The following is an 11,849-nucleotide window of genomic DNA, read 5'->3' as shown; positions in this document are numbered from 1 at the left end:
ATGATTATCAAATCATTGGAACAAAGTAGGTGTTTAGGAACAAGCTTGATGAAGTTGGAAACATCACAAAGAACAAAGCAAGGCTAGTTGCAAAGGGCTACTGTCAAGAGGAAGGTATAGACTATGATGAAACTTACGCCCCGGTAGTCAGGTTAGAAGCAATTAGATTGTTACTTGCTTATGCATCTTTGATGAAATTTAAATTGTATCAAATGGATGTGAAAAGTGCATTTTTGAATGGTTTTATTAAAGAGGTATTTGTTAGTCAACCTCCTGGATTTGAGGATTTTAAATATCCTGATCATGTTTATAAACTAAAAAAGGCCTTGTATGGTCTTAAATAGGCACCTAGGTCTTGGTATAAAAGACTTAGTACCTTCTTGATTGAGAATAATTTTTGTAGAGGAAAGGTTGATTCAACCTTGTTTATTAAGAAAGTAGGAAAACACATCTTGATTGTTCAAGTGTTTGTTGATGATATTATTTTTGGGTCTATAGATGATTCATTGTGTGAAGGATTTGCACATATAATGCAAGGTGAGTTTGAGATGTCTATGATGGGTAAGCTGAATTTCTTTTTAGGACTGCAAATAAATCAAATGGATGGGGGAACTTTTGTCTCCCAAACTAAATATTGTAGAGAAGTGCTTAAGAAGTTTGGTATGGATACTTGTAAAGAAGCCAACACACCGATGGCAACTTCCTGCTATTTAGATAAGGATGAATCTGGTGAAGGAGTAAATGAAACCATGTTTAGAGGAATGATAGGATCTTTACTGTATCTAACTGCTAGTAGACCAAACATTATGCAAAGCGTATGTGTGTGTGCTAGGTACCAAGCTAATCCTAAGGAATCTCATTTAATTGCTGTCAAAAGGATTTTGAAATACCTTAAAGGAACTACATCTTTTGGACTTTGGTATCCTTGTGATGCTTCACATAGCTTAATAGGTTATTCTCATGCAGATTATGGTGCTGTAAAATTGATAGGAAAAGTACTAGTGGAACTTGTCATTTTCTGGGTTGTTCTTCAGTATCTTGGCACTAAAAGAAACAAGCTTGTGTAGCCTTGTCTACCACTGAAGCTGAATACATTACTGCTGGCAATTATTGTGCGCAAATCTTATGGATGAAATAGCAATTTGAGGACTTTGATATCTTCCTTGATCACATTCCTCTGAAATGTGAAAACACTAGTGTTATAAATCTAACCAAGAACCCCATAATGCACTCAAGAACAAAGCATATTGAGATTAGACATCATTTCTTAAGAGACAATATTCAAAAGGGAGATTGCTAAATAGAATACATTGATACTTTACATCAATTAGCTGGTATCTTTACAAAAGCACTGCCTAAAGATAGATTGTACGAGCTTAGAAGAGAGTTAGGAGTGTTAAATATGTCATAGGCTCAAGATTTCTGAAATTTTCACAATTCTCGTAAGCTTAGCATTTTTAATCGATTATCACACGAGAATAATCGATTATTTTTGGCTTTGGCAAAAGCCTCTAGTCGCAGATAATCGATTATCATAGAACAATCGATTATTCTCACTCAAACCCAAATTTGGACACTTATGAGCAGATAATTGATTATCTTCATCTATAATCGATTATCATACAATTTCTTGAAAGTGACTTTTTGAGCAGATAATCGATTATCACTTACAATAATCGATTATCACGCGACCAGTTTCAGAAATAGAGTCGTTGAAGCGAATCCTAACGGCTATAAACAACTCAAAACGGCTAGTTTCTTGATTTTTCTTATAAATAGCCTCCTATAATCGATTAATGGTCACTTCTTTGCACCCAGAACTCTACTGAATTCTAATCTGAACCAATTTTCTTCATTTCTCTCAATTCTTTCCAAGTTTCCCTCTGTCCACTTCTTTCATGGCTGAATCAAGAAGAAACCGTAGGAGAACCACTGGTACATCTTCTTCTTCCAGACCTCGTCCTGCAACCATTGATGGGTGGACTTCGGATCAAGAAAAACATACGGATTATGTTCATTTCTGGCAAGAACGACGAATCATAGCGGTAAAGTTCATACGCCTTGATTTTTATCGATTTTATGATTTTCAATTTCCATATCTGTTTGGTGCTCAAGGACTTACTCATCTCGTGGAGCCAAAGGGGTGCATCCACCTAGATCTCATTCATGTCTTCTACTTAAATCTGCGTTATCGTGACGGAATCATCACCACAAAAGTGAAAGGAGTTCCAATCATTTTGGATGATGACGTCTGGACGACTGTTGCTCAACTAACAATATGGGATGATGTTGTAAAAGTCCATCTTGGTGTCCCGGACTTCAATCGTCTCATTGCCTTTCAATCCTTTTTGCGACATCTTGAACAACAAATCAACCGTCGACATCATTTTTGCGACATCCTGAACAACAAATCAACTGTCGGCAACTGCTAGTTGGTGGATTCAAGGTTGAAGAAAGGATGATCCACTACTTGATTGTGTGGCTTCTCTGTCCTCGTGCCACTAACCATGCTCAATGTTCAGAGCCAGATCTTCTACTCATGTACGGGATTTTAAATCACATACACATTGATTGGCCAGCGGTCACATCCGACACCATGTTGAAGGCCAAGAAATATAATTCTTTTCATCTTCCATATGCACTTCTAATCTCTCGCATTTTAGAGTACAAAGGCGTAAGTGTGGAACGCGAACTCACTCAAGCCATTCAAGCAATTGGAACTAAGATTAGTGAGACAACATTTCACCAAATGGGATTTGTTGCTTGTGGCCGCGTGATCATTCACAAGGATGATGATCACTGATGAGTCAATATTTTCTTGACTTCACTTAGTTTATTGTGCTAGAATTAATCAGGGGATTGTGCTTAAATGTCCGGTATTTTTCCGTTTTTGCTAACTGTGCTTAATTTGACAAGAAATTCTTATTTTAACTAATTTGAATTCCATGAGACTAATTATTTGCATTATTAATTGTAGGAAATTGTTGGATAATATTTTGGGACTCAAAGAGAAATGCCACATCACTTACATATTTTTTTTATATAAAATGGAAAAGGAGGTTGCACAAAGAAAAAAAAAAGCAACAACACGGCCCATGGCAATTCAATTTTGATGCGGGTTTGGAAAAAGAGGGCTGCATGTCCAACAAAGAAGAAATGTCACGGTCTTGGCTTGGTCCAACAGCAGCTGGTTCAGGGGTGAGATTCAGCAAATTGAAAGCGGAGGCAGCCCAATAGCACACGTCCAAGGAGAGTCCAGCAGAGCAGCAACATGTGGTGGCAACATGAAGCACATCCAGGAGGTGTCACAGCTTGTGTTCAGCAACATGCAGCAGGGTGTTGCTCCTTCCACCACCCCAAGTGCTCCCTGCACCTTTCCACTATTTTCTTTTATTTCAAAAATATTCTACACCTCCCCAATATTTTATTTTATTCCAAAAATACCCCACACCTCCCAATTATATTCAACAATCTTTCTCTTTCTCTCTCCACATTAATGGAGCATTCACATGGCTCAGATTTAAACGTGTAACATATTGCAAAATTTTATTTACACTTTTCCTTAAATAATTTTGATTCAATCTTATTTTCACTGTTCAATATTTTTTTTTCAAATTACTTAATAAATGGTAAAATTTTGTTCTAAATTTCTAGAAAAATATTTATATATATATGTGTGTTTTTTTTACATTTAATATCTATAATTTTTTATTATATTATGTTTTAACTTACCGACATGTTTGACTCAAATAATTTGAATAAAGTATTTAATTCATTAGATAAATAATATAAAAATATTATTAAATACTTAAAATATATAAAAAAAAATTATTTGTTAAAGATTTGAAATTTATTTAGTTCTTTCGTCATTATAAAGTTAGTATATAATAATAATAATATATTATTTACTATTAATATTATTATGTTTATTATTTTGTATTTGTATCTAACTTTTAAGTTTATAAATGGAAGTGGTAGAAGCACTAATATTGAAGTTTCCTCTGAAATTTATATTTTGTAATATATCATAAGTTTAAATTTAAGCCATATGAATGCTCCATTAATGTAGAGAGAGAAAGATTGTTAAAGATAGTGGGGAGGTGTAGGGTATTTTTGGAATAAAAGAAAATAGTGGGGAAGTGTAGAATATTTTTGGAATAAAAGAAAATAGTGGAGAGGTGCAGGGAGCACTTGGGGTGGTGGAGGGAGCAACACCCCATGCAGCAAGGCAAGAGGCCCGCAAAAAAATGGGAGGTCCACAGCTGGAATAAGAAAACGCTGATGATGGGCTTTAGGCGTGAGCAATTAATCTTGGAGAGGAGGGGTGTCACGGTCCAAAGGAGAGCTCCAGCACGTGAGGAGGGCGTTCATTCTTCATTAAAAGGGCAGCCCATGAGCAATGAATGGGGAGAATTGAAGTTGCACGGTGACATCTTGGGGAGACGCGGACAACATCAACACGGCCTGGTCCAGCAAGCATGGGCTTCACGCTTCCAGTAGTTGATTCACGTCCAGCAGCTTGGCTTTGGAAAGAAAAGCAGTACACGGCCTGCAACATTAAAGTCTTCACACGGTCACAGCCCATGAAAGGGGCGGTTACGGAAATGAGAGAAACACGTGGATGGGAGAGTGAATGGGAGCCAGCCGCCACCTTGGTAGGGAAGCACAGTGAAGAGGTGCTGCTACGGATGATGCAGAGAGCTTTCATTGATTTTTGAAGAGGAGACTTTTACTTTTTTTTGCTTGAGGATTGAGCACGTTGTTGTGCAAAGCCGCCACCTACAGTAGGAATGACTTGGCTATTTTGGAAAGGTGCTATGACTTTTCAATTAGAAATGGGTTACCTTCCTACAACAGCCACAACATAGGATTGTTTTCTTTTCTTTTCTTTTAAAGAAGTGGATGCACATGGACGGTGATGTCCAATAGAATTTCATTTGCTTTCACGGCTGGAATATTTTTTGTTTAAGCACATTCATTTCCCTTCTTTTGCAGAGATTTTTAATTTGGGGTTATGATTTTTCTTGTTACGTTCTTGCATTTAAATTTCAGATTTTTATGCCTTACTTTCTTTATTTCTTGCCACTGCAACTTTTCATTGCCTTATTTTGTGATTACAGTTGTTTAGCTATTAAACATGGTTAATCTTAAATTTTATTTTCTTGCATTAACTTGTGATTTTAATTTTTAGGCTACATTGTTCATTTAATGTTTTAGCTTAAGTGTTGCATTTTAACAGTTCTAATTGTGTTTGGATATTTACCTTTTGCATTGTTCAGTTTACTTTTACAGTTCACTATGTTGTCTATTATGTTCGATTTACTATTTCCGTTCATTATGATGTTTATTCTGTTCGGCTTCTTTATCTTCCTACATTTCAAAGTTTCTCCTTTGTTTTAGAGGTCGTTTGGTCTCAATGTAGAATCATTCGGTCATCTGTAGGATCGTCGATCTTCATGCTTTGTTCATTTATTTCAGTGTTTTCAATTATGTTCGGTTGTATTTAATTTTCGGTTTCAATTTAGTTCATTTCTAATCACAAAAGCTCTTTCAAACCCCCCAACTGCGTGTTTGACCTAAGTCTCGAACCAAATTTGGTCCTTGAGAGACGACCTAGGAGTCACTTCCTAGCACTATACTGCATTCTTTAATGCACATCAAATTTGATGGGCCGCGACAGCCGCATCAAATTTTGGCACCGCTACCGGGGACCAACGGTTCGGTCTTAGGTCTTTTGTTGTGTTAGTGTGTGTTGTGTTTTGTCTTGTGTTGTGAGTGTGGTGTTCTATTTTGTGTGTGCGTTATTGTGTGTGTCGCATGTTTAATTGTGTTGTGTTTTGTTTGTTTCGTAATTTTTAGCATTTCCTTTCTACCTTCCCCCGTCTTATTCCATGTCTACCTATTTTGATTTTGTGAATACTGCTTCTTCTGCCTATGCCTATGTCTATGATTCTCCTTCTGCATCTAACTCTGATTACAGTCTTCATGTATATTCTACTGATTTCTATGTTGAGAACAATATGACTCATCCTCTAACTCCTGAGAGAGCTCCTTGTGAGCCGGTTTCACTTAATGAGGATGATGTTCATTGCGTTCTCACCTCTGGACTGATACATTTATTGCCTAAGTTTCATGGTTTTGCAGGTGAATGCCCACATAGACATTTGGAGGAATTCCACATAATTTGCTCTTCAATGAAGCCTCCACATTCATTAGAAGGAGCAATAAGGGATTGGCTTTATTGTCTTCCTTTAGGGTGTATCACTTCTTGGGAAGATCTTAAGCGATTGTTCTTGGATGAATTATTCCCTGCTCAGTATGGTTACAACAATAATCTTGGATGGAATGACACTAACTTGGGATGGCAAGGTACCCCACAACAACATCATTATCAAGAACCACCATTCCATAGTACTTGTATGCCTCCACCAGTCCAGCAATACCAAAGTCAGCAATATGATGCTCCTGCCCAAATAGCTCCTCAACCTTCTACTTTTGAGCCTACATTGGAGGAGTTACTAAGGGAGATGGCCATGCAGAACATTGAGTTCATGAAAGATACCAGAGCATCCATTCAAAGCTTGAATGATCAGATAGGGCAGATGGCTATTCAGCTCACTAAGGAACAATCTCAAGTTTTAGAAGAATCACCATTTCAGACTGTTCAGATTCCTGATGATGTTAGTGCCACCCACACAAGAGATGGGGAGCAGAGTCATGTGCTTACTACTGTGTCGCCTACTTTCCCACCTTCCTATGACTCTACTCTTGCACGTGAGGAGACTGATGAAGATTTTAAGGAATAGGCAGGTATAAGCAACAACTGTGATCCCGGTAGACCACTTTAGCCACCTTCAAGGAAGAAGAGGCAAACATACTTGAGCTTGATTATGTTACCAATAAGGAGTATTGGTAAAACCTGAAGATGTGTTTTGATGATGCTGCAACTTATAGATTTTGGATGTAGTAGGAAAATATTTAAAAAAAGCAACTTGTAGATTTTGAATGTAGTAGGAAAATGTTAAACACTGTAATTTTTACTAGTATAATCGATTATGGTTAAGCAATAATCGATTATCACAAGTCATACTTGAATAATCGATTATCACTTCATATAATCGATTATCACTTTTTTGAAAACTCTGTAATGGACTTGAATAATCGATTATCACTTACAATAATCGATTATTCATGGCAGTTGGGAGCTGACCTTTGGCATTCAGTGTACTTGGGTATATAATTTGATTTGGAGAAATCAGAAGAGAGTTTTTTTTGAACTGAGAAAGCTTAGAACACTGTGTGTCAGAGGAACGTTCTTAGAGAGCTTTTTGTTCATTGTTCCCTTGCTTGGTCTTGTGAAAGGAGAGGCTCGCGTATCGTGTGTCGATAGTCGGAGCAGACTCTCTTCAAGTTAGCAAGGTACTCTGCCTAGTCTTGTGTAAGGAGAAGCTTGCGAATCGTTGGTTGATTGCCGGAGCGGTTCTCTTCAAGTTGGTAGAGTGGTTCTTTTCGTTTTATTCCTGTTCATTTGATTGTAATCTGTTAAACCATTTTTAGTGGAACTGTTAATCACTATTTATAGTGATTAACGACTGGACGTAGATTCTGTTGAATCGAACCAGGATAAAAATATCTGTGTGATTTTTCTATTCCCTACACTCATATTATTTTACGTATATCAACTGTTTGATTAATTTTTTGAAAGAAAGTTATTTTTACTAAAAGGACCAAATTATTTTTAATTGTGATCGAACACGCTTTCCGCTCTCTGAGTTTTAATTCCGCTGCGCTTTACTCTTCGAAAAATACCCCCTCCGATACCAACAGATTATGCTTTTAATGATTATACTATTAATGGGTATGTTGTTGATGATTATGATGTTGATGAGCATGATTTTCATTTCCACTCTTTGCATGATGAGAAACAAATTTTGACATCCTATCTGAATACTTCTTATCAATGCACTGAACATGAATCTGAGTCTGTTGATGATATTGCTTCTAAATTTGAAATTGATTCATGTTCTAAGAGTATATATGAGGTTCAGCTTGTTACATTGGGATTGGGTGTTATACCTCTGCATATAGATTCTTTGGAGCCACCATGCACTAACCTTATTGCAGGAGGTACACATGAATTTGACCAGCAAACTCCCACGGTGGAAGACAAAAGTGCTAGCATACACAAAAGCTTCAAGATCAATAGGCACCAGCTGAACCCACTCATCAACAATCTTTGCTTCTTAGATCCAACTATGGAAGACATTTCCCTGCTAGATCTTATCTGGAGGATGAAGAAATTCTTCCTCAAAACTTCCTTACTGGATCTAGTGGTGGAAAACATCTCCCTACTTGTCCAAAATTGGAAACTGCCACCATGACCAAGGGAGTTTTCTTTTTCCCTTCTCCCCCTTTCCCTACTTTTATTGCACTTGTCCATGATCTATTCACTGTTCTGATTTCTGATCTTATACTTATGACACATTGAGGACACTGTGTAGTTTAAGTGTGGTCTATTGGGGGAGATTTTTATTTTTCTTTGTTAGTTTTTGTTTTCTTGGTTAAATTTTTTCTTTTCTAGGTTATTTTTGTCGTGTCTTATGTACAGTTTTGCATGTTTCTCTTGCTTTCTGGACTTTGTTTAGTTTGTAGACTTGACCTTCACTTCATTGATACTTTGCTTGAAATCTTTGTTTTTCTTTGCTTGGGAAGATGATTATGATGTTTGAGAGGTAGAATTGATTGTGACACAAATACCCTGTGTAAAAATTTGAGCCACTTGATGTTCTTTCTTGTATGTGATATGTCTCTTGATTGCTTGCGCATATGCCTTGGCTTGACTCTTGTTGATAATTCTTGATTGATATGCATGTTTGGAAGTGATAAAGGCATTTTTGTTCTTGAGCCTCTCTAGCCAAATAAGCTTACCTTATTCTAATCCTTTGATAACCCCTTTTGAGCCTATACTTTCCTCATTTTTTTTTTGTTTTGAAGCTCATACACTAGCCCTAAGTGAAAAACCATGATCACCTTAACCTTAGGGAATTTTGGAGCTTTGGAAGTGTTTTGGGAACAAGTGTGGTCTCCCTGGGGATTCTTATGAATTGGCTAGTTGGTTCCTCTTCTTGTTTTGTGTTTGTAAATATGTTGTGTATCTTGTCTCTTACAGTTGTGTTGTAAATAGAGAGAAAAGAAAAGAGACAAGATGAGAAAAGAAAAAAAATTTACAGAAAAATGAGAAAAAAATAATAAAAATTGTGAATAATGGAGTCAAGAAGAGGATTGAATTAGAGGTTTTGGGTGTGAGTTGACTGTGTTTACACTTGTTCCCCATTGCTCCTCTATTTCTTTTGGTTTGTAGCTTCTCATCCATATTTATCCTCCCTTGTCCTTGGCCCCATTACATCCATAAAAGACCTTTTGATCTGAACATGCATATGTTTTGAGTGTTGATATTAGAGGCTTGCCAAGTCTGTTGTTGCTTGTTTTCTTGAGTGCATTGAGTTGAAATTCTTTACCTTAGACACTTGAGAGAAACACTGATAGTGCATCTGTGAGGTTTTGTTATTTTTGATTCACCTCTTGAGCTGATTGATCATTTTGCCATGCTTTGAATTGCTTGGATGATTTTATGAGTATCTGTTTTCCTTGATTCTGTGTTGGGTACTGTCTACATCCTTCTTGGTCTAGATTCTTTGACAACTGTGTAATTTTGTTTCTGTCCTTGTTAGTCTTTGTTTTCTGTGAGTTGAGTTGTGTCACTTCTCTAATGTCCTTTGAATTATTCCTTGATATGCGTCTTGATTTTGCCCAAGAGTGCAAAAGACTAAGTGTGGTCTATTTTGATGAGTCAATATTTTCTTGACTTCACTTAGTTTATTGTGCTAGAATTAATCAGGGGATTGTGCTTAAATGTCCGGTATTTTTCCGTTTTTGCTAACTGTGCTTAATTTGACAAGAAATTCTTATTTTAACTAATTTGAATTATATGAGACTAATTATTTGCATTATTAATTGTAGGAAACAGTTGGATAATATTTTGGGACTCAAAGAGAAATTCCATATCACTTACATATTTTTTTATATAAAATGGAAAAGGAGGTTGCACAAAGAAAAAAAAACAGCAACACGGCCCATGGCAATTCAATTTTGATGCGGGTTTGGAAAAAGACGGCTGCATGTTGATGGACAAATTTGTAAGCACCAAAATATGATGTCACAAACTTGTTTCACAATCGGCAAGTATGACCGAATCGTTCAAGTAATAAAACTTGGTAAGACCAAGTATCGTTCTTCCCAAAGGACTCACGGCCTAGTTTAGTTATGTGATTTGTTGATTAGCTAAGACTTACAAACGAAATATTTGGATTTAATTATGCAAGACGAAAAGTAAACATGTATGCATGAATTGATCAATGACAAAGACAAAAGATAAACACTTTCAAGGAAATATATGAATGAATATGTTGTTGGGGGTCAATTTCATCTCATCCACTCTCATATATTTTAGGAATTCAACATTCAAATCATCATTGTTAATGCCACTCTCTAATGTACCATTCTAGATGGCTTCTCCCTAATCAAATAGTTCATACAATTCCTAGCATTCCTAATGATTAGTTCATGAGTGCAGGAGCTTAAAGGCAACCAATATAATATTGTCAGTATAATATTGGGAGAAATTCCCCGGATCTAGATTTCCCCGTACGTGTCCGTATCAACAAAACCAATAATCATGCATTAGAATGAGTTAAACAATGCAAGCATTGAGCAAAGAGGAAAAACCCTAACTAATGATGAAAGAAAGCATATGTCTTAATTCAAAGATGTACTCAACAAATCCATATATGAGAGCTTCAAGAGATTACTTTGATTCCCCAACAAACATACAAGGTTTTAGTTCACCATATTCATGGTGAACCTAGATGAATTACAATGAAAGTATGAAAGAATAAACCCAATAAAGGTGAAAGAGGTAGCCTGAGCATCCAAGATCCTCCTTCAAAGGGGTGAAAGAGAGAGTGTTTGCCTCGTTTCTGCCAAAGATCCTAACTATAGGACGTGCAAGCCCTTATATACTAATCTAGAGTTACAAAAGATTACAAAAGTCCAAGCCCAAAAAGTGCCGCTCAGCGGTATTTACCGCTCAGCGGTGATTGCGCGTCTTCTTTCTTCCCCTCAGCGGCCATTTTGCCCCTCAGCGGTTCCAACGTCACCTCTTGAGTGCCGCTCAGCGGTAGTTTGCCGCTGAGCGGTGCCTTCGACTTCTCCTTTTTGCACTCTTTCTTGTCTTTTCGAATGTCCTCTCTCTTATTCTTCACTTCTTTCACCAAATTCACCTCAAAACCTGCACAAAAACACTTAAATCAAGCATAAACCTGTCCAGCTCTCTTATTTCTGAAAATATAAACAAAAGGCATGATTTCAAGCTAGTTTCTAAGTCTAAAGGTTGCTTTTAGTATCAACTTTAAGCATGAAAATAACAGTTTTTCAACTGTTATCACAACCCCAAACTTAGAACTTTGCTTGTCCTCAAGCAAATAAAATGTAACTCCATCTCCAACCAATTCATATGATGGTTCACTCATTCAAAATCCTCTTTTCAAGATAAGTAATAACTTCACTCAAACTTAAGACCAAGAGTTCAATCAAGATGTGCACATGCTTTAGTGTTCACAAAGTCATTTAAATTCCAACAAATGCTATTTTTCATGAATGATCAATCAATTAAGCATGGATGTTCATGTGCTTGTGGAATATTTCCTCACTAGGTAAAGTGTTTCACTCAACACACAAGTGTATAAGAGGTAAAGTGTTTCACTCATTCACTCCACTATCACAATGTCACA

At 36.7% G+C, this 11,849-nt stretch overlaps 1 protein-coding gene across 1 annotated transcript; it reads left to right on the top strand.

Moving 5' to 3' along the window:
* The first annotated feature begins 4,330 nt into the window (after positions 1–4,330).
* LOC148200654 (uncharacterized) lies at positions 4,331–7,026 on the top strand. Its single transcript, XM_088112163.1, has 2 exons — positions 4,331–4,812; positions 6,145–7,026. Exons 1-2 carry the CDS (start codon positions 4,791–4,793, stop codon positions 6,804–6,806), a joined length of 684 nt encoding a protein of 227 aa, XP_087968289.1. The 5' UTR covers positions 4,331–4,790; the 3' UTR covers positions 6,807–7,026.
* Positions 7,027–11,849: the final 4,823 nt, after the last annotated feature.

Source organism: Vigna umbellata, chromosome 4 (assembly GCF_029865625.1).
Source record: "Vigna umbellata cultivar VRB3 chromosome 4, Vumbellata_1.0, whole genome shotgun sequence".
Lineage (NCBI taxonomy): Eukaryota > Viridiplantae > Streptophyta > Magnoliopsida > Fabales > Fabaceae > Vigna > Vigna umbellata.
Note: the sequence above shows the minus strand (reverse complement) of the source record. Positions and strands in the feature narration are given on the sequence as shown.